Raw genomic sequence first — 23,762 nt, forward strand, 5'->3', positions numbered from 1 at the left:
AATGTTTATGTAGTTTCAGCTGTTAAGTAATTTATTTTTGACTTGGGCACGATGTCCACACTGAGCTGATGAGAGGGGACGATGCCTGATTCTTAAATCTACATAAAGAAACTTCTGTAACTCAGATGTGCTTATTTTGTACTCTGAGACACATATTAAAGAATTTAAGTGTTTGAGTTTCTTGAAAACCACTATCAACATGATAACATCCCATCCATAAAAGAGTATGAGATTAATTTCACTGAACACCTTAGACTTGTATCCTCATCTTTCCTTGAATTTTGACATTTGGTGCAGAGATATGCTAAGCAGGAACCAAATAAAATATTTCATCTGTTGTCATTTTACTTGATACTCCGATGTCCTCTGTCAGTATCAGACTGCAGTTTGCCAAATGAAGGGCATAATGTTCTATGTCTGATAAAGCAGGAATCTCTTTAAATGGATCAATACTTATTTGGTGGTGTTTCTCATTTCTTGATTTGATTAAAGGATGCATTTTTAGCAAATGTACAGAGCTGCCCACAAATTGCTCACAGATCATTTCTGAGGCTGTTTGGGCAGATAGAAAAGAAACTGATTGCACATTGATTGTAAAAGGATAAACTGTGGAAACCCTCCTTATAATCACTGCACCAAATCATTGTTATGCCATTTAAGGTAAAACATGAAGCATTTCTTCATATGCATCTTCTTCTGTCTAAACCTTCAGATTATCTGTTCACTCCACAAATTAATTTAGACATTGGCTTTAGTTTTCTGTTATTTTTCTTCAGATTAAGTAGTCTATTTGTTGATCATTTTCTTTATTTCTATCATTATGACTGGGCACGAGGGATACAACATGACCGTTGAATTAAAAAAAATAGATAGAAAGTTGAAATGCCTCATCACAGTTGACCCCAAATAACATTTCTGTTCCATTGACTGTTTTGTGATTTTGTTTGACTGTAGTTTTATCTGTCTGTGAGTCACCAGCGGCCAGGAAAGTCTCAGCCGCTGCTCCCCATCAATGGCAGCATTGACTGGAAGCATGAAAGTGTCTGTGCAACCAGTCACCCTTGGACAGCCGACAAAGGCCCTGGGCATTGAGGGACATGGCTGAAAGCAATCAACAGCCACTGGAGAAAAATGCTTCACTTGGTCGAGGAATGTGTCAGAACACAATCCTCACTCATAACAACTCACAGCTCATCTCTTGATCAATCTTGCGCGAATGAATTTTGTTTGCTTGGATGCTATGTCGTTTAATTAACAATCAACGCTTTGTTGCATCTCCTGTGCTCGAATGTGCACCTAAAGACCATACAAACTCTGTCTGGCCCAGGATAATGAATTTGGATGAGGACTGGATCAGAATCATGAGGTGATTAATCTCTCTCAGTAGGAGAGAGGGGTGCATGTTGGGTTTGATGGAGCTATAGCTCAGCACATCTTGCTTGTTAACGCTATGCACCTATGGTCTGTCTCTGGAGAGGAAGGAGAGCAGGACATGGTCAAAAGCAGTCAAATGCTTTATCAAATACTCCCTCAGGTTTGCTTGTTTTTTACTAAAGCTGTGAATCACAGTCTTGAAGAAAAATGATACTGCAGAACCTCCTTCTGTGAAAGGTGTGACAAGGAGCAATGCCACACACTCATGCGAGTGACACACATGCATAGACAGTCAGACAAACAATACACACAGTTAGACCGCTTGGCCATATACTTGTCGTCTCAGCATGAAACTCTTTGACACAGTGACACACTGAGGCATCTATGCCTCAGAAATGGCTCTGTGTGTGTGTGTGTGTGTGTGTGCATATATTTGCATATTTGTATGTGTGTTCATGTATGTGTGTGGTTTAAATATCTCTCTTGGCAGTGTAAAATGCAGCGAGAGAAAAATGTGAAACTGACTTGCGTCTGCACACAAGCCTGCTGTCACGCTTGAATAATTTTGGCTTTTTCCTGAACCAAAGTGTGCAACCTGCACTGTATGAAATTTAATTGAATAAAATTAAATGTCAATTTCTGTGTCCTTACAGTGCTACTTCAAAGGTTACTCTTGAGACAGTGATTGCTTAGGCATTTAAATAATGTAGCATTTCTCAGAATATAGAACAGGGAAGTATATATATATATGTATGCATGTATGAATGAATGACAATGATCTCACTACAATTGAGATGTTTTTTTTCCACTGCTGAATTCTCATTTAATATTCAGCAGTTATTTCTCATGCATTATTGATCAAAAACCACTACTGGTCATGTAATGTTGCATTCAGGAGAAAGTTTAATATCCAGTATTTATAGCAGTTCTTTCTTGACCTAGTTCTGTGACCTTACAATAGCTGCAGGTATGTGCATGCATTATTCCTATCCCTCAAGAAAGATAGCGAGGCACACTTTCACCATCTTTCTTTATACATTTCTTTTAATAAAGTTAACACTGAATCATGCACTTTCATTGCTAAACCAGATATATTTCATAATATTTGGAAATGCCCAAGGTTGCTTTTCTTATTCGTTTTTTCAGTTTCATGTGAGAATAAAATGAAGTTACTCCATATCGGTCATACTTCGGTACGCACAATGACAGACATAGCGTGTTATTTTGTACGAGAGTTGTATAAGTGTGTTTAATGAACAAGGAAACAAAGAATTGTCTAAACCACTTTTCTTTTTTTTTTTTTTTTCAAAGATGCAGAGGGTTAACAGTTTGGGTCTGAGCTTATAGCTTTTCTGGTAAATGCCATTATGATACACAAATTGAATTAAATTCCTGAAATCACTTCATCAATCATTCAGTCTTTCTGTGCCAAGATGGTGGAACTCTCCTCAGTTGTGGATGGCACAACTTCATATAATGAGACAATGGAAAATGTCCTTGGCAATGGCTTGGTGAGAGGCTTAGCTTTAAATATTCGGTTTGCTTTTTATGTTACTTAATACCTCAGGAGATATTAAAATGTAACTCTTGATTGTTTTGGGCATAAGGACAGTGTGCAGAGATGTTTACAAACCAAGTGGGATGAACGGTCCGCTGACAAAGTTCCTGGTTCTCTGCGAGCCATGCTCCTCATTTACCGGCAAAACCCAGCAGGCAAACAACATGAGCTTTACCCTTATGATTATATATACATGCTTTTTGCATGGCTGATGCTTGAATATCACACGATGCGTCTATGCGTATCTTCAAGCACACCTGCTCCTGATGTTTCTGGAAAAAATAACCTTGCAATGGTAACTGCACAGAGACAACATGAATGTAAGGTTACACTAAGAGCATCTGTTATTGTACATATCTGTACTGCTTATTTTATTATCAAAATGTCTTTCTGAGCAGATTCTATTGTTTAGTTTGTTTGATATTGAAGCGTAACTTTTGTTGTTTTATTTATTTGTTTATTTGACTCGTTTTTCAGATTCCTTTGGACATGTAGCTGGAGGACAGTTATTTAGAAATCATCATGACAATTAAGTAAAGTCACGCACTGTACTTGTGGTTTTAGATTATGCAGGGCATTGTTACCAGCAAATCCACAGGTGCCGGTGTTAGAATTTAATTTGTGTCAGTGTGGCATCCTGTGTCTCACCCGGAGGATTTAAACTGCGAATGACTAGACTGCATAGACAATCTGTTTATTGTCTGTTTATTTATCATTACAAGTATGTGACCTATGTGACATATGTGGTGAAAGAGTGTTGTTTGATATAGCGGCTCAAACATCTTATCTTCAAAAATCATGTGTTATTATTTCTTTAGTGTTTACAGACATATGGAATCAGTTTTTGCAATAATTATTCATAATGGGTCAACAGGCCTTGACAAAGCATCCCAAATTCTATCTTCTGTCGGACAACTGTGCTCCTTTGAGGGTGTGATGTGCAAATCACACATCACACACTCTACTGACAGATGCAAATTGATGCAGGTTACAATAGACCACCTCTGCTCAGTAACTTCAAATTATGATAATTATTGTTGTCACTACTTTCAATTTGTCCATCCATGAGGAGTCTCCTCTGAAAGGCCCATTGCACGGTTCAAGGGAGTTTTTGTGTTGCTGTTACAACTTGTTTGTGGTGAGCGTGCAGGAAATGGAGAGCTTGTATTGGAGAAAGAGGCGGAGTGAGGGGAGGTGTGTTTGGTGATTACCGGGCTTGCACAAGGTGTACAATAGTCTTCTGTGTTTGATGGCCGGCTGGTGATGTCATGGTTGGCAGAGCCAAAGACACACTGGGCTTGATTGGGACACAGAGGACTGTCTCTGACATTGTTTGATCGGGCAGTAATGGGGGTATCTGTCCATTTTTCAGCCAGAGAAAATGCCCAAAGTAAGCCCAAACTCATAAGTGGTTGCTTCGGCCAAATTTAATCATGCTCTATACCTCAAAACATTTAAAAGTATATGCATACAAACCACAGATAGTTACAACCATGTTTCCCGATTGGGTATATACAAGACCCTTAGAGAAGAAGAGAGTGCAAAGACATTGGTACAAAATTTTTGTCTGCAGTTTTATACCTTGATATCTCCTGAACACGTCATCAATTTTTGTATAAGTAGACTTCAGTTTTATTTTGGACCTTCTACCACATCTTCCTCCTGCTGCGCTTGAGTTAGAGTATCACACAGTGAGTGTAGGCGTTTGTACTATTGAGTTTGTTTTTTTATAGATGTACAAATATTCTAAGGATTATTGTATTTTGGTGTAGAAATACAGCCCAGGGTTATCTCTCTGTTAGTTGCCGTATCTATTTTCAGTCTGCTAAATCTAGTTTCATTTTCAGATGACTGCAGTCCCGTGCTTCCATGCAAGTGTGTCAAGGAATGGATGATGAGCACAGATGACTGAGTGACATACAATGCATCAGTGGGAAGCGTGTCCATACTGGTTTTGTCGATAGTTTTACCAGAAGCTTGAAATAGGTTTCTCTGGATGGCTTGTTGATAGGTGGTTAGACCATGCCATAGTTTCAATTCATTAAATGAAAATATATGTTATGTTCAGTTTTTCTCGATTATTTTGGGTTTATGACATTGTTACTGAAAGCAGCCCACCCGTGAAATCCGACTGAGCGCATGCCCAGTGGAAACCCATCCAACTGGGTTAAAGCCCATATGAGCCACACTTCGACATGTGGGATGGCAGTCATTATTTATTAAGCTGTTGGAAGTAAATGTACTTTCAGGGTGAAATGAAAATAATTTAGATAATTAAATAATTAACCCGACATTTAATTGCACGCAACACTACAGTACTACAAGTTCCACAAAGCACTGTTAGTGCATTGGCATGTCAGTCATGGGCATGTGAGCACGAGCACGATCAGGTGTGTTATGGAGCTACTCACCTTTGTCAATGTTGAACTATTGCCCTCTCCCTGAAAAATGAGAAGGTGCCAGCAGATGTTCATTGCAAAGCTGTGTGTATTTTTGGCGGAGAGGGTGATTTTTTTTTAATTTGATGATTAATTTCGTTTTATTGGCAATAACTTAAAGGCTTTGTTAGTTCCACTTTCAATATATCAAATAAGGTCATTTCAATATGTTTTCACTTAATATTTAACCAGTCTGGCCCTTAAATTGTACCCATTATTAATTTTGGCCACCACTTTAGTTTGAGATCCCTGTCTAATTTGAGAATCAAATGAGTTTGATCAGAATGACGTGATCTGCTCATAAAAGAAAAGCCATTTGTATCACAAAACTAGAGGAAAAAAAATAAAAATGTCCCTACAACAAAACCAATTCGACCTCTTCATAGACAGTTTTTCATATTATCACAATGGATTATGTGTGTGTGCCTGGTCAGTTACGCTGATATCTTGCAGTGTTGAAGAGTCGGGTAGACGAGGACTAGTAGAATTATCAATTTGTTTTTACACAGACAAGACTTTGTACTTAAGTTATCCTGGAGCATTTTGGGAGGTATGATTCCGTAAAAAGTAATACAGTAACGTTAAAGTATATTCTCTGTTAATCTTTTCAAGTTTTTTTTCTTTGAGTATATATAGCCACATATGTGCCAGCAACAGCAAAAAACTTACCAAGGGGTTACAGCTGCAGCAACACACATTTAAGTCCAAACATCTCATCAGCAAACTGTTTAAAGGCCTTTTAGCTGAACAAAGAGGTGCCAATCCCTCAGCTGTGGTATTTGCCAGAACGTTATTGGCAGAGCCGTGTTCATCGACTGAGCGTTGTTTCCTGTAGAAAGTGATCGAGGAGGAGAGAAAGGCCTCTTGTCAGGGTGGGCCTTACTAGTGTTGTCTAAACACACTCTGAGAGAGGCTCCTTTCATTAACTATGCTAATCTGGGGTACACGTGACCTACTGCAGACTCCAGGGGCTCTCCTGTTCTCTGGCTCCCTGCACCGTTAGTTTCAGTCTCCAAATGCCAGAATCCTGTCTTCGCCTTTCTGGTTCATTGGGTTAATTTGCTGCATGTTGAGTTCCCTTTTTCTTTACAGGGTTAGATTTAAAGAAACATTGTTATGGCTATTTTCTAAAATTGCACTTACCATTACCTCTTGCTGATTCCATGTATATCTACTCAGGCAGGGAGGTCTGGTGGACGAAAACTAAAAAAATGATACTGAAAAAAACCTCCATTGCTACCACTTTTCAACTCATTGAATTTCGGTTTTGCGCTATTGTTTCAATGTGCAATTTTTTCTTTTCAGCTCTCATTTCAGATAGATTCAGCAAACATTTTATTTGATGACAGCCTTTTTTCCCCCCTAAAATCTCAAATGTATATCTGCACCTTCAATCTCAAATGTCTGCAAGCTTGCTTTCAGGAACTCGCTATTAGACGATAATTATTTCATGTTATGTTATGTCACTTAGTCAGAGAGGATGAGAAATAGTGACTGGGTAAGCTCTGTCAATTAACATGATATATGAGTCAGTAAAGACTATAGGTGGGATATTTGCTGCATCCCTGCAACTCAAGAGGTGATAATTTGAAATACCCTGAAAGTACTTGTCTATTTTTAATGATGTAGGCAATTAAAAATGGTGTTTCTTACACGTGTAATTATTACTTTATTGATTCATCAGCTTCCCAGGGAATGGTTTCCCATGAAATATATTCCTACTATGAAAACCTGTCTCATTTGCAATCAGGAGAGGACAAAACCCCAGGGGAATGTGGGAAGTGGTATGTTGATGTGAGTGTCCGATTGTGTGCCGCTGTGTGGCCATGCAGGTTTTTGTGCAAAAATGTGTACTTGCAGCAGCGTTTTGCTGTTACACGGACTTTCCTCCACGCCGTCACTTACTCACGTCAGTAGCAACGAGGAAAATCTTGACTGTCAAGCGACGACTGATTGTCTTTCTCCCATACTAATTTGTCATCTTTTTTTTCTCTCTAGGCTGTGACGACAGAGAAAGATGAGACCTCCCGGCCCCCTGCTTATCCTGCTGTACGTCACAGTGTCAAAGAGTCTAAAGGTCGTCTCTAAAAGGGGCTCAGGTACTTAAAAATCTATTTTCTATTTCTTGTGTGGCCTCGGGCGTGCTACCTTGACATGGATATGTGAGCATTTTTAAATCAATCAGTCAGAATGACTGGGTTCCGTCATCCACATCGTCCGTTGGCTTTGTCATGGATGTAATTCCATGACCTCTGGTTCAGTTTGTCTGTGTTATTTTATTGTAGGCATAGAGAGGGACACATCTTTACAGTTTAAATAACCAACTTACCAAAAAAAAACATATATCCAACAAAATTCACAACTTTGTCTGTTGATCTGGTAATGAATAATATTCCTGAAAATCTAATTTGATGACTTGTGCGTGTGTGTGTGTGTGTGTGTGTGTTTGTGTGTTTGTCTATAACAAATCCCTGTGTTTTAAACTCACGTACCTATTTAATATTTACAAGGTAATAAAACTGATGCAGAATATTTTGGCAGCCCTGCAATAAATATCACCAATATGACACAACTGTCAAAGTAATCAATTTACTCTAGGGTTGAAAAATCAAAACATGGTTTCTTAATCTATACTTTAAGTTCAGCTGAGGTTAACAAGTTAACAAGAGTGAGATTCACAGTTGCTCTGAGTCATGCATTTCAACTTCCCTAATATCAGCATGTCTGTCTGCCATCTTTTCCTCTGTTATCTCATATACTGTATTTCAGAAGTGACATAACAAATGACAAAAAAGTATGCTGGACAGGATCTTTTCTTCCAAAAAAGATGCCTGAAAGGCATTTGTTTGATTTAAAGCACTGAGATAAACCGGTAAACAAAATTAATTAGAGCGATTCACAATATTTAGTTATTTTCTTCTAAGTGCACCAATTTAAATTGCCCCTAACACAATTCCAGATGTAAAACAAGAATTTAGAAATGTTCTTCGGACCAAACTGTTGGGTTTTCCTCCAATTCCTATGGCTGCCAGTTTGACACTGATCTTTACCATGCCAGATGTCAGGATAGAGGCTGTCATCAGCTTCTCAGCTCGCATTCATGGACTATTCACACTGAGGCCTGAAGTGTCTTTCTGAGACCAGATTTGTTTATGATTCAGCAATTTTACAGGGAACTAGTAGAAGTGAATTTGGGGCTAATTTTCATAATATTTAATATTGAGAAAACCAAATTTGCTTTGTTATAATACCATTAACGCTTAATTTGAATGCATACTAGCACTTTTATACTTCTTTTTTTTATCCTGACTGCCTGAAGTCAAAAGGGAGATGAGCTCCTGCAGAGTAGTTGATGAACATGAATCCTCTTTAAAATAATATTCCCAATTACCATCAAAAAAATGTAGTGATACATTTTTTTTTTTATCATACATCAGGCATCAACATTTCATGATGTGAGGTAAGTAGAATTCTCATTTGGACTCATTTGTTTTTCCCAAATTAGCAATTAAAGCAATTACTGATAAGTTGTTGTTTTAGTTTGAAAGTCAACTGTCTGCTATTATGACTGATATATTCACAGCTTGGTAAAATTTCACAAACATTGACACGCGCATAACTCCCTTGGTCTATCTGAACAAGGCCATGTCTTTTTTTTTTTTACCAAGGTCTTAGACAAACCTGATTAACAGCATAAAATGTGGTTCAGGACCTGCACAGGTCCCAGGTTGAGTTTCAGTCTCTAATAATGTGCGGTACAAGTCATAAATACGTCAACCTCCTCCTCCAGGTCCATCATTTTCACGATATTCGCTGTAATGCTTAAAGCTAATGATTTTCAAGTGATGCATGGCACATCAGTTATTTGTGTTTTTTACATGCAAAGTCTTATTTTTATTAAAAAAGGTGCTTGAAGAATCTGGACACCCATGTTGAAATTGTAGACCCAACATTTCTAACAGTAACAGCACTGCATCTCATGCTTCATCAGGTCAAAATGTCCATCATGATCTCTAGGTTTGACCTAAAGTGACAACCACAAAATGATCCACTTTCTCTGTGACTGGGTCACTAACGGTTAATATGAAGCTCATTTTAGCTGTAAATGCCACCAACCTGTTCATCATTGTTGAATAAATCTAGAGGTCAAAAGAGAGGAAAAAACAATGAAGGTTAAACCTCCACATGTTCAGACAATCAGTCAGAAAGCAAGCTGCTTTCACAGAAATACAGTATGCACTGTAATTGTGCAAGTTTTTAGGAAAATTTAGTTTTTCTAGCAAGGTATTCATGCTATTTATAGTGACTTTATATGATGGAATCTCAACATGTTACAACTATTGCATAATTTTTATGGTGGGAGTATTGTACAAAGTGAACTGCAAGGATTTAAAGGAAAATTATTTCACTAAAGAGACACCAATACCAAGAAAGACAGAGCAGTGACACAGAATCAGCCCTGCAAATATTGTTTTTCTCAAAATTTTTATTTCTCACTTCTGAAAGAATAAATCTTTTCGGAAGCCATTAATATCAGTCGGACTTGAATGACCCAAGCATCCGCATCAGCTCCTCAATACCTCTGACTCTTGATGAGTTATAAATTGGTTCACTTTAGAGGGAAAAATGCACTTCGAATAAAACAGCCTTCTGAAATGTCATCTTTTTTGAGTCTTTCAGACCTGAAATCATTTTAATATATCAGATGAAAACATGAATATACTTGGTCACCAGAAGTGTTAATTTTTATTTAAGGAGAATTACTTTGGCCCAGCTTGGCGCATTCCCTTAACGACTTTAGATTTATGTATAGACGTAATGCCCCATCTGACTTTGTGCGCTTATCCAAATGTTTAATACAACATTTTTGTAATAATATTGATTTGTAAGCTGTTAGCTAATGTTAACAAGTCATTTAAAAAATACACCTGGAATCAAAAACATCAATAAATATTAATATAGTTTGAGTGATATGAAGTCTTGGCTCATTTAAATCATAGTGACCTTTCCACTATGTGAATATAGATCAGAGTAAATCAGAGACTGAATTCAGAGACTGATACAATGAAATTTGAATAATTATTTCTTTTCAACATTGTGCTGTCAGTATTGATTAATTGTCTATGTGTATACCTAAGTTTTATAAATCAAAGGTCACGTATGACCCCATATGTAATTGTGTGCGCTTAACATGTGTGACTACACACATGCCTGCGGAGCCGATAGCTTTCGTTTATGGCGGATCCTGATACGGATCTAAACGGAGAAAGCTCTTCAGACCAATCAAGTGGTACCTCTGGGTTCTTTGGTTGAATTATTGAACACAGGAAAGTCAATAATAACCCAAGATAAGGGTCAAAGGTGATGTTGTGTCACTGCGTCGTTTGGCTATTTAATGGCACTTTAAAGGGCTTGCCTGTCTGCCTGAAATATAATAAATGAAGGCATGTAGAAAATAAGAGAAGCTCCCATAAAACCTCTAATCTGGGACATGGGCACTGCCGTTTTCCTGTCTCACACTGTCAATCGTGCACAGGCCGATTGTTTGCGTTTTTCATTTATGTCTTCTAAAAATAAATTCAACTAGAATCACCATGCAAATATACATACATTATTTGCATGTGCTATTAATCTGATTTGGCAATTCAGTATATCAATAGTTTATCAGCAGGTGTAAATTTATATGAAATCACTGTAACATTTCATCAATGTAAACATTGCAGGTGTCATTATTTTAGTGTCTTGTTTTTAATTTCAATAAACAACATGGCCTTGACATGTGTCAAATTAATAGGTTGACCTACTGGTTTCCTCCCTTCCATTACTAGTCACTGACAAATTGAGCGGGGTTCGGGTTAGCTGTCTATGTTTAAGATGAAAAATGGTGGTAAAGGAGATTAATTGGCTGATAAAGCCCCTGGCGGGTGATTGTTTTCTGGTTCAAAGGTTTTAGACATTTGTCTTCATATGCTGGAGGTGAAAGAGATGGAGCAGCTGGACTTCCATGATGGTGATTAAATTAACTTCAGTCGACCACCTCTGGCTACTCACAGGCACCTAGGTCAATGTCATTTATATGCAAGTTGTTCCTTTAAAAAAACAAACAGATGCATTTATGTCTGATGGGGTGCAGAAACATTGAGACAAAGACACAAAAGTGTTGTTCTCCTTCATTATTTATGAGGCATTTGCTGTCAGAAGGGAATACTCTAGTGTTTCTGTAGGACTGTGACTTTACCGTAACCTTGAATAGTTTTGATGGTAGATTAAGCGAGGCATGATCAGCTTGCAAGATGCTCAGGACTCAGCTGATTAATTTCCCTTCTCCCTCTCCTCGTAACACTCACAGTCGCAGTTTGTGGCATTCCAAAATACAGCTAATACTGCTTATTAATAAATGTTTCACAAGTACCAATCGGGAATGGCGTGGTGATATCAACCCCCACCTCTTAAGATCGATCCATTCTTGTTAAGTCAGAGAGGAAAAAAAAAAATCCTCTTCATTGCTGAATTATAGTTTGTTAAGTTTGTCAGTGCCAAGCCGAGAGTTGGAGAAATAATATTCTAAGTTAATAAGCAGTACCAAGACATTTCCGGCAGAGGACTGAGAGACAATAGCAGGCCACTATGTTTCCAGCAGTAGTTGCGATAATGCTACATCATTGAGACCCCTTGATTGGTAAAGAAGGGGGAATCACAATCACTGATCGGGTTTTTAAGGATACAATGACTTGTGGATTGTTAGTTTTGTTTGCTTTTTTTTGTTTTGTTTGTTATCCGCTTCGTTGCCAATGTACTTGCAATTTTCTACAATGACCTACCACCTTCACTTGTAGTCAGAGGTACTTGTTTGATATTACCATTATTAAACGTCATACCTCACACACACCTGAGAGTCAACATGGCAGGTGCTAACTAACTAATCAGAAGCTTAAAAAAGGTTTTAGATCTTGCTCAAGGATACTTCAAAAGGTTTTGCTGATGCTGGAGACTAAAGCCTGTAACGCCTTGATGACTACTGATCCAAACCACAAGTAAGCCGGTGGTTTCCTGTGTTTGATATTGATTTAGGCTGGAAGACATCTGTGGCCCTGACACTTATTGTTACCTCTGCTAGGTTGTGTTCTCACACCGATTTTGTCCAAACGGTGTGATTTGGTGCTAACGTCCAGAGTTTCCGAAAATCATTCTACTGTGGCTACTCGAGCCTAACTGAATAATTTGCGTAGTTGGCTGATGAAACTGAAGTAAATTCTGCCTTTACTGACATAAAATAACAGTTTGGTGTGGGAATTGGACTCCATGCACTGCCAACACTGATAGATATGCTAAAGCTGATCATCAGTGAGAATGAAATAGATGAAATAAATATGGTTTTCATTATTGAGATGACCCGTCATGGCAAATCAGGTAGTGTCCAGCAAAATTACTGTCAGATTTTTTTGTTTTAAGAGTATGATCCTAGTTAGCTGCTCACTCACATTTGACAGCAACTATTAAATCACAGGGTGTTGGGCAATATGCTATGAAAACAACATGGAAGATTTTTAACAAATCATATCTGAGGACTCAGCTTAGACTTTTGTGATGAATCAAAACATATTAGTCTATGTCTTAGCTCATCTTAGCTAATTGTTCATGTAGCCTGTCTTTTTTTGTCAGAGTATGTATGATTTTGGATATAGCGTTATTGGCTGCAAGTCAGATTGGTTCAGGATAGGACAGTAGAATTTATTAGCTGGTACAAATTGTGCTAAAGTGAGGCACAATTTGTCACCTCAGTGTGACTGTGTGTTGCACTCATGTTGACAAAGTGTGAGATTCACCCACAGAGACTTTATGTGACCCTATGACAGACAAAGGCTGTCAGGATCCATTCATCAAACTTCAGTTGTCTCTGTCTTGGTCTGATCTGACCCAGTCAGACCTGAGGTTGCCCATTGCAGCCTCTCTGCTTGAGATCAGACCATAAGGCCCGGGCTTAAATGAAAGAAGACAGGGCTCTTTAGCTGTAGCCTTACTCTGCTCACAAACCCAATTACAAGTTTAAAGTTTGCTGTAAGCTATGCTGATAAACACTATGCAATGTCAAACATAATTTTGAAACTAAGCCCCAACATCTCAGGGGGGCTGATCTTAAGGGGTTGGGGCAATGGCTCTTAATAGTTGCAATTTCCCAAAATTAGTCATATATGACAATGCAGTGCTCCCACTACAAATCCCTCCACCTTTGAAACAATTTGCCGACAGAGGACTCTGTAGTTTGACAGTGTGGTTTGACACAGGGGCCAAAAAAATAGGCCTTGACTTTAGTAAATTTGCGGCTCAATGTCTGAAAATTGCATGTTGCACTGTTGCAATAGTTTGACAATGGTAGAAAGAATCTTTTGTGCCAGATCGCCACTGTTCTTTCCCTGGAGAAAACAGTAGTGATATGTCACTGTCATTTATAGAGTAAATACAGAGGCTGTGGGGAGGCCTTAAAGTACAGAAATAAAAATAAAGATCCAAATATCATATGCATTACTCTAGAGTATGAGTAATTTTTACTTTGTTTGGATTAACTTTTAGTAAAGCTTTAATATTTGAGTTATCTGAGGAACACTTGCAGTGAAGCTAATTACATAAAGTGCTGCATCTAAAAAGCCCACGCAGTAAGGCCGATGGTTATACACAAGGAAATGACATGTACTGTTTGCTGCTGATCCCTAAATGCGCTGTCACGGATGTCAGGAATATATGTACATATATATGTATCTAAGTGTGTGTGTGTGTGTGTGTGTGTGTGTGTGTGTGTGTGTGTGTGTGTGTGTGCCTGCCTGCCTGCCTGCGCACCCACGGCACCCTTACAATTATTCTGCGTGATTGGGGTAATTTGAATGTTCAATTCGGGATATCACTGCTTTGACCTCTTGCTGGTTTTCTGCGCGGGTATAAAAACGATACATCCCATGTTCTAGATGACTCTGCAAATTCCTGCTCCAAATCCCAGATAAGAACCTGTCATGGATAACTGTAAATCTGTAATGGCCCAGGGGCAATGTGGGGGATGGAGTCAATGAAGCCATTACCTCATTGTAAATGAGTGGAAAGGAACTCTTCTTTTCATTTCATTCTTTTTCAAGTCCCTTCCCGTTCATTTCATAAAATTACAAAATATCTACAGTTTTTCTGACAATTGAAACCTGAAATGTGGCTTTCTGTGCCTTCCAAGCTTGTCCCATGCCCACAATGCTCCCTTATTACTGATATTGAACATCCAATCTACTAATTTTAGTGCAAGGAAAGAGTGTAATAATTTATTGACAAATCAACTGTAGATATTGACATACACACTAATATAAGACTACAACCACACTCAACTTAAACGATTGATCGCCACTAACCCTTAGCATGACACATCTCAAATAATGTTACCAATTCAAGTGTTTTAGTCCTCCTTCCGTCAAATGTTTGCAGTAGTCTTGTCCTTGTCACCCGTTCTCTTGATCTTGCAGTGTCTAACTTGTTTTTTCTACTTTACATACTGATGAAAATACATCTGTAATATGATCACAGATTAAAAAATAATATAAAATAAAAAAGACTGGCATTCAGAGAGGCATGATTCTGAAATACATTGCTGTACTGGCTGCTGGTGTTGTCCTTCTGCCATATGTACAATAACAGTGATATATTTTATTAACTAACTAGCATACATTTAAATGCACTCAATTGAGAAACAAATTCAATTTGTTGTATACATTGGCAATTTTCTTCTGTTACAGTTTGCTCACAGCAGATGCACAACAGAGGCTGTTCTGGCCTGCATGGTCAATACTTCTCCCTCTAAATGATGAGGAATAGCTTGTGCTGCAGTAACGCTGCACTGGGAGATTGATCACATGCAGACTACCAGTGATTAAATGGCTTTCTTGTAGGGAGTCACGCTCTTCATGGATGCTGCATTGTGTGGATGGGAAGCCTGTATGTTTATTCCTATTGAATACAATGCACTGGAATCAGCTTGCATTTGAAGTCCACCTATGATTGTGTGCTTGTGTGTGTGCACGCATATGCATTTTTCTCTCAAAGATTTGAATTGTTATGTTGCAAATTTGCTCCCCTGACATGGATTCAATGACTCTTCATATTAATTGAGAACATGTCAAGAGTTAGACAGAGATGGAGTGTTCCACTTAAGTAGACTTATAAACAGTTCTCTCAATCCCCTGGCTTGAGACTCCCTTCTGTTCATTTTTTCCTCAGTGAATCACATGTATAATGCAGTATTTGCATGCATTTATGCATAGTTGGTATGGCATGTACCAGAGGGAGCCTGGTTGAGCACTGGTATTAACAGGTATTTGCAGAGATGTTTGATGTCCGTGGGCCAGTCTTCACTGCAGCGGCTGTACAAGGATCACAATATTTGTGGCAGAAATGCTAAAACAAGCAGTAAGATGCTTGTCAACTTTATGACAAGAAAATATTGAATAGTTAGGTCCCAGTGACTCAAAAGTTCAAGTTAGGTATAGAAGTCTTTCTTTAATTGTTAAGGTTAACACACTTTTTATATTTAGTACCCCCCCTCACACACACACACACACACACACACACACACACATATCTAAGCACATCGAATCTGGGAAGGGTGGGAGGCATTCATTTAAGTTGCTTATATTTCCTAGTGTAATTGTACAGCCATATATGTGCACAACTCAAAAATAATATCATAAGCACACTAAAAACAAATGAAAAAACCCAACTTTAACCCCAAATAGTCATTATATGACATTTTAGGCATTAATACGTGGTTATCAAGATAAATATTTGCCTCATCCGTGAATATTTAAGTGAGCGTTTGAGAGACAAATACAAGCGAATGGAGAAGATGATAAAGAGGCCCTCAATGGTACAATGAGTCACTTAATTAGTTCACAAGTATAGTTATGATCATATGCTATGGGTCTTGCAATAACATGATCTCAATCCAAATGCAAAAATCTACAGAACTCCATTTATTGAAGTCTGTGTTGAGAGCATGGGGGAGAAATCTCAGTGCGTCTTCAAATGCTAATGAGGAGCCTTCTTCAACTGCTTGCTTGCTTAGTGTGTATTCATCTGAGCATGTTTTGTGTATGTGTTTTTCGTCCTTCTTTTTTCCGAGGAATAGGGCAAATTTTTACATATCATTAGTGGCCCACTGCATCCCAATCACCCTGACAACCGCATTTTATCCCAGTTTGTCAGGATAACAACTTGTGAACTGCAAAGTGTCTTTTTTTCCTTTAATGCTTTTTTACATTTCCCGTTCTCATTTGTAAGTCTCTTGTTGCCTCAGCACCTCCCTTGTCCTTCATTTGTGCTGTTTCCTCCACTCCTGAGTAGTTGCTCTGTTTGGAGTTCATTTTTTCTGTGCCATTGCAGATGTGGGTGGATCTGGTGACTGCACAATAACCTTTTCTTTCCTCACATTGTCAGGTGATTGAGCTCAGAGGGCAATCAATATAAAAGTCAGCCATAAGAAGTTACCCAGAAACCTCCTCCATCCTATAGTGACTGAATCCTTTCTTTCGAGAACAGAGATGACAGTTCGATATCTGATTGCTGTAGGTCTATCTATAGAATATTAGGTCTCCTCATTGCTTTGTTTGACCTGAATTTGTTATTGGCAGTGAGCTTGGCCTGACAACTTGATTGGCCTACCACACTCTGGGATTAACTTGCCAGCCTGGCAGGGTTTTACAATCAAAGATCAAGCCAATGTGCTGTTTAGCTGAGAAGCTTTAGGATTGACTTAACAGCCTGATGTGCTAATGCAGAGCTATCCCAAGGTTGCACAGTACTGTACAGCAAGGACACACATACTGATCTGCTGTCTATGTAGATCCACAATCTATAAAGAGACCCAGGACATTCATAAAGGTGTCAACAAACACTTATCTTAGATGTCATTTTGAAGGTTTTTCTGAGGTGAAAGCAAAACCTCTCATTCAGCTCAATTCAACTAGCATTTTAATTTTTCTCCCAGCCTCTATTGTTTCCCTTTTCCCTGACGCCATTGCTTTTAATCACTGTTTGAAATCACTAATTATCCCGGTTTACTCCATTTCCCCACCGCCAACTCTCCCTCCTTGCCAGACTCAATCTTCCTATCAGTAGCATATGAGAGGTTACCTTTGTGCACCCCTGCCCTATTCCCTGCTCATTTCGCCATTCATATACTCCGTGTTCATCCCACATGCTCCTCCATTTCAATTGTTATCCAAAGCGCAAGGGAAGCCCTTTCTTACATAATCGACCCCCCTCACTCTCCTCCATAAATAGCCATATAAATGTTAAAAATGATTTGTATCAGAAAAGAAAAATGGAAAAAAAATAAACCCCAAAAAATCCAGCCAGATTAAAGTGCTCGTCACTGGCAGCCATAAACAAAGCCTGCAGAAAGAAAACAATAAGACAGATGAATGGCATTCGGAGCATAGCAGTTGAAATGTCACTTGAAAGGATACGTTTTCAGGCTTTATTTTAAAGCAGCTCTCACCACACATACTGAATTCCTATAATGTCCGTTCTTTGGCTCATTCCCATACATATGCTTCAGTGGCTTATTGGATGCGGTGTTGAGGCTCATGATGTCGGGACTCTTTTGAAGCTATATGTTCCTACGCTCTCCCTGTCTGTCTGCCTCCCTCTGCCTTCATTAGGACGTTGTCTTAAGCAACCCAGCTTAACACTATTTACATTTTCATTATTCTACCGTTACCAAGAAGAAATGGCATGAAATCCACCAGTGTTCAGGACATTAGACAAGCTTCATTCTCACGGCAAATGGATTTACATAAATAAGGAGGTTGATACATGGAAACAGAAAGAAAGAAGAGCCATGGAAAAGAGGAGATGGGGCAACAAAAGACAAAAAAAGAGAGAGTGCAAAAGGTGGGGGGGAACTCAACACGGATGAACGGAACAGGAGTTTATGCAGAGGCTGGCAGGGTGAGAGCGAGATGCAAGGTGGTAAATGAAGTGGGGAGTTATTGGGTTCTCTGGCAGTATAAAGTGGGCTCTTTGGGACAGACAGAGGTCCTCTGATCACACTTTCTGATCAATACTGCTTTGGGTTTCCTCATTACTGGAACAGACTTCATTGTGTTTGCTACACAATGAACTATTGGGATCTAACTCAATTGCTGATCGGTCAGCCTGTGTGTGGTCACACACAATAGGATTTTTTAGTTTTGAAACTTAACAGATTTATATCCTGTGTTATTTAATTTAACTCAAAAATGTGAATGTACTGCAATTAATTCAAATGCAGTACCAAGACTGAAATGCTCTGGTTGAGTGGCTTCACATTTAGTCTTTGAGAAATTCAATTTTGTTGTATCTGACTGGCTTTTGAACGGTAAGGTCGGTATTTGGATGCAGGGGACGAGCTCCACTGTAAATGTCACCTAGCTTGACCACTAGCCTGACCACATGAAACATTGCTCCTGATTATATTGAAGTCAAGTCTGAGTTGCAGCGATGTCCTTTCGCATTTCATTTGCACTAGAGGTGTTTCCTGTATCCCCGCACAGCATGTTATGACGATGGAGATGCAGCCAGATTTGAACAATTTGATATAGTTTTAGAATATCCACATCCATCTAATAATGCATTTTGCCATGGTGGTAGCCATATCTAAGTGACTGAATAATAAAAATAGTTAAAGTTTTGGTTGTATTTGTTTTGCAGTAACACGCAGTAATAAGCCCTTGTTGAGTGGCAATGCATTAGTGAAGCACAACGTAAGTTCAGACAGAGACCACTTTATTTTACAAATTGTTTCCACTTCCTTCACAGCCTTTGGATAACTCACACTTAATTATACATATTTTAATGCACATATCACAATGTAGGGTAGTTATACTTGTGACAAAGCTACGGCTTGATTTAATAGATATTGAAATTAAGGTTTTATCATCTGGTTTCAATGACTGTCAAAGTGGTTTTTTTGTGACCTTTTTTGTACTGTCATCTCTAATTCCTCTGAAAGAAATGCCTTCATTAATGTATTTACACAATCCCTGCATTAATGTACGGGCACAATATATGTTTTATTTTTGACAACATTCATAATGGCAAGATGCTAATGTCCGAGTGTGTGTGTGTGTGTGTGTGTGTGTGTGTGTGTGTGTGTGTGTGTGTGTGTGTGTGTGTGTGTGTGTGTGTGTGTGTGTGTGTGTGTGTGTGTGTGTGTGTGTGTGTGTGTGTGTGTGTGTGTGTGTGTGTGTGTATTTCCTGGCTTCATTCTGTTGATGTCCTGGTTGCTCCTTTGGAATACTAATGATAGATTTGTCTCAGAGACTTCCTCAAGCCTCACCAATTTTCCTAAGAGAATCACAGCCCATCACAGGAAGCATTTCTCTGTTTCAAGCCGTTCAGTGCACATTCCCAACAACCCTGACCCTGAGACCTTCTCTTCAAACCAGGAATAAAGGCTGAACAATAACAGGAAAGAACTCAGTCCACTCTTTTCTTCTTTTAGCTTCTTTGCATTCAGATTTTTCTCAGACGTTTCCATTTGCAAACCTTTAGAGTCATTCTCTCCTTCTTGTTGATGCTGTGTATTGAAAGAACACATTACATAGGCCCCTAGAAGTGTCACAAAAAAAGAAATCCTCGAGGAGCACTATTTTTTCTGACTGATATATATTGATTTTTTCTTTTACCTGTTATTTAAGCATTGGCATTACAGAAATTAATGCAGAAATCTAACTAGACATTTCACAATCATGATCCATTCCTGAGGCTTTTGAAGTACCTCTTTCTATTAAAACAGTGCATTGTTATCATGCATATATTATTTTAATTTTCAGTAGACCGTTAGACAATACCCCCCGAACATGTAATTAGTGACTAGTACTCATCTCATTGAATGTAATTAATTTTCCATTAAACATTGGAAAAGCAAAGTAAATAATAATGGTGAGGAAGTACAGTACTACCATGATAACGTCAAGACCTTCACTGTATCAGACAAATGTCCCAGTGTAATGAAAGATAAACAACATAAACCTACCTAAAGGAGGCAATTCACTGTTTGCACAAGAGCTGAGTACACAGACTGTCCATTCAACCCCCAAACTTTGCTCTGTTTTAGTACAAGGGTCAAAGGGTTTCCTCTGCACACAGCGGATTGAGATTGAGATGCGAGTCTGTGTGTTCATGTGAAGGGGCTGCATGTGCCTTCACCTGGGCCAATTTTGAAATCCGAAATTAAAAGCATCTGTCTCCTGGTGTTTGAATAAATATTTGTTAATAATGTTTTCCACTTGGGTTTTCAAGTAGCCAATGACTGCTTTAATTTTAATTAGCACCAAATGCCACCCCTGACATTGAGCATTGAGCTGTATTTATGAGTAGAGACAATCCAAATGCTGAATAATGATGCAGGGTGTATTTTATTTTTGTTACATTTTCATAACTGAAACTAAGCCACTTGTTAAATGTCAAAGATCATTTTATCCAATGTCTATGAGAGAAAATGCAGTATAACTATTGGGCTCTACTTCCTATAAAGACTAGTGTTTACATGTTGATGTAATATACAGTTGTAGGTGTTTGGTCAGCAGTAGGAGGCAATATCAGCACTGACATCACATGTGGGGGTGTTGTTGACTGATTCATTAGCTGCCAAAGAAATACCTGTGGGAGATGTTGACTTTACCGTAGGCAAGGCTCTTGAGATGAAAGATTGTGAGAAATCCACTACAGAATATAAAACAACCTATCTGTGTGAATTTAAACACCGCAGAGTGATTAAGCTGACATAACTGTGGGAAGAATTCTCCAAGTGGCCTCCTGGGTTGGGAGTAATGAACGGACACAGTGACCAAGCAATGCTTTACCTACAAAGGCATCCCTGAGATGAAGACAGAAAAATTAATTAAGGAAAATCCAAGTGGTGATTTCTTGTCTGCAGCTACATCCTTGGAAACAAAATTGTTTACAAATTGAAATACCCATTGTACACAGTTAAGCTTTTCAGCCTGAAACAAATCAAATATAAGGACACATTGATACCAATGCATTAGATAAGTACCGGTTGAATACATTTTAATTCCCAAAGTTGATATCATATATGATTATTCATCCATGAAAATGAAATGCAACATAAAACTAAAATCAATCCTGTAATAAAACCCCTAATTTGTCCTACGGTAAACAATGTTGATGACTCATAAGAAGTCCTTATCAAATGAGTATATTTCCTAGAATTTTCAGAAATGCCTCTTTACCATGTTTGCAAGGTTACAGGAATGAAAGAGGAGTATAATGCTATAGGCATAAAAATAGAGGACAGAAACTCTTAAACTCTTCACAGGTCCACCTCTATCGAAAGAGCTACTTCTGCGGCCCTCTTTATCCTTTGCTCTCGAAAGATTTAGTCATCAACATTTCAAGCTTACATATCAGCCAAATTAACTGACTTGTTTTGAAGTAGCAAAATTATTGCTCTTTGGCAATAGTAGTTTTGGACAGATGTTTTATTGAAAAGCAAGAGGTTTTAATTCAGTTTAATTTTTTGATAAGTAGTCTTGCTTGGGTTACAAGCAAACCTCTAGTGGATGTGGGGGCAGCTGGAATAACTTTACAACAAACATGAAAAGCCCTGAAGATTAAGTATCCCCTGCTCCCCATTTGAGAGGGAAATTCCTATTTCAGAAGCATTGCAAGTGACAATAATGGCTATATTTGCCTGCAAAGGCTTATTTATACCCACAACTCAATAAACTATAGAATGAGTTTGATTCCCTCTGGTCAATCAAGATTTTCTGTAGTTATTTCTGATAGTCATTTTTGTTGGTTTTATTGTTCAAAGAACTGCATCATGTTTGATTGTTTTTCTGTCTTTGCTTGTTGACTTTTAGTTTTTCCTTTACTGCCTCCCAACCACACATACATACGGAGGCAAACACATGCATATCCCGGATCTTTTTAACAGGGGTTGTGGCCTCCTGGTTATGTCCGCATTTACAAATCTGATCCTCCTGCCACTCGGCCCGACCGCTGTGAGTCTGTGATCCCTGGTGCATTTTTAACATGACAGAGCAGAACACAGCTGTTACAAGACCAGGGGAGGCAGTTATGGGCACTGGTCCAGACTCGCCAGCAGCTGGATTAGCTGTGCAGCCATTAGCATTTGAACTCCTGTAATGTGACAATATGACAAGGATTATGTTATTTGAGGGGGAGTGGCTGGGACTGGAGGGGGAGAGTGGTAAGCTGGAGGGGGAGTAAAATGCAATTGTGAAAATAAGGAAGATGGGGAGGACATGGCTGTGTCGGGGATATTGGTTGCTGAGTCAAGCAAAGGATGGGATACAGAGTGGCTACACTGAATTTCCGAGCGGACAAAAATGATGAGCCATAGAAAGGCAAACTACCAAATCAAATTGATAAACACGCACGTACAGGCACACACATGCACACGCACACACGCGCACACACACACACACACACACACACACGCAAGAGGTTGACTATTTTTCCTCTTTTTCTATTTTTTCTTATTCACACAGCACTCATGTAATTCATGTCAATTTACAGTATTTCCCTGAACAATTGTTATGATTGAACACACTTTTGTGGTCAGTAACAGCCCTATACATCATACCTGGTGTAGCAGGGTATTTTCTAGACAGGGGTAATACAAAGCTCTATGCACAATGTTTCAGTCAAATATTTCCTTTTTTGACCATGTTCTTATGCCATTTATGTGGATGAGATTTTAATATGCATTTATATTATAATGATTTACAAAGTCAGACTCAACCCATCTGACACTTTTCAGCATTCAAACCATCTCCAAGGGCAACAAGCATGTGTTGCTCTGCTAGTTGTTACAGTTTCTGAATAATGAACTACAGTCCAAGAGTTGTATTCTCATCTCATCCTGCATTTCCTAAGCATTTAGTGTGATCACGACAACATCACACTGCAGTGTGAATTTTCCAAGCACACTCAAAACAATTTGATTAGATTATTATTCTATGACTGCTTTGGTAACAAACCCTTTGACTGGCATTTCTATTACTTTACATTCTATGTGAATTGTGTGTAAGCACTGTTTTATCATTAATAGTTTTTAAGCTGCAGTCATTCATCTCAGTGATGGAACACTTAAGGAGAATTATGAGATTTGAGAAACGGAAGTGTGCTGAGAGTTGTATGCCATTTTTCCATAGTTGCTAAACAATTTCATCACAATAATGACTGCTGCATTATGCAAACTGGTGCAGAAAGGAATGTTCATATAAACTGACGAGTCAATAATCCAGTGATGGTGAATCAAGAGGACTCTGTAAATCAGCAGAAACTTTAATTTACTTAAAAGATCTTCCCAAACAAGTGGAAACCCTTGT

General features: G+C 38.6%; 1 protein-coding gene across 5 annotated transcripts in view; it reads left to right on the forward strand.

The window, feature by feature from the left end:
* Nucleotides 1-23,762, forward strand: part of il1rapl1a (interleukin 1 receptor accessory protein-like 1a) — a 173,386-nt gene that overhangs the window by 12,306 nt on the left and 137,318 nt on the right. For all 5 annotated transcript variants that reach the window (XM_086145067.1, XM_086145062.1, XM_086145065.1 and 2 more), the window contains exon 2: nt 7,369-7,469. In XM_086145067.1, coding sequence (XP_086001193.1) covers nt 7,388-7,469 — 82 coding nt within the window. In that variant the 5' untranslated portion in view covers nt 7,369-7,387. The remainder of the gene's footprint in view (nt 1-7,368; nt 7,470-23,762) is intronic.

The sequence above is a fragment of the Fistularia commersonii genome, chromosome 4 (genome assembly GCF_037954325.1).
Source record: "Fistularia commersonii isolate RoL2024-O1a breed Wild chromosome 4, RoL_Fcom_v1.0, whole genome shotgun sequence".
NCBI lineage: Eukaryota > Metazoa > Chordata > Actinopteri > Syngnathiformes > Fistulariidae > Fistularia > Fistularia commersonii.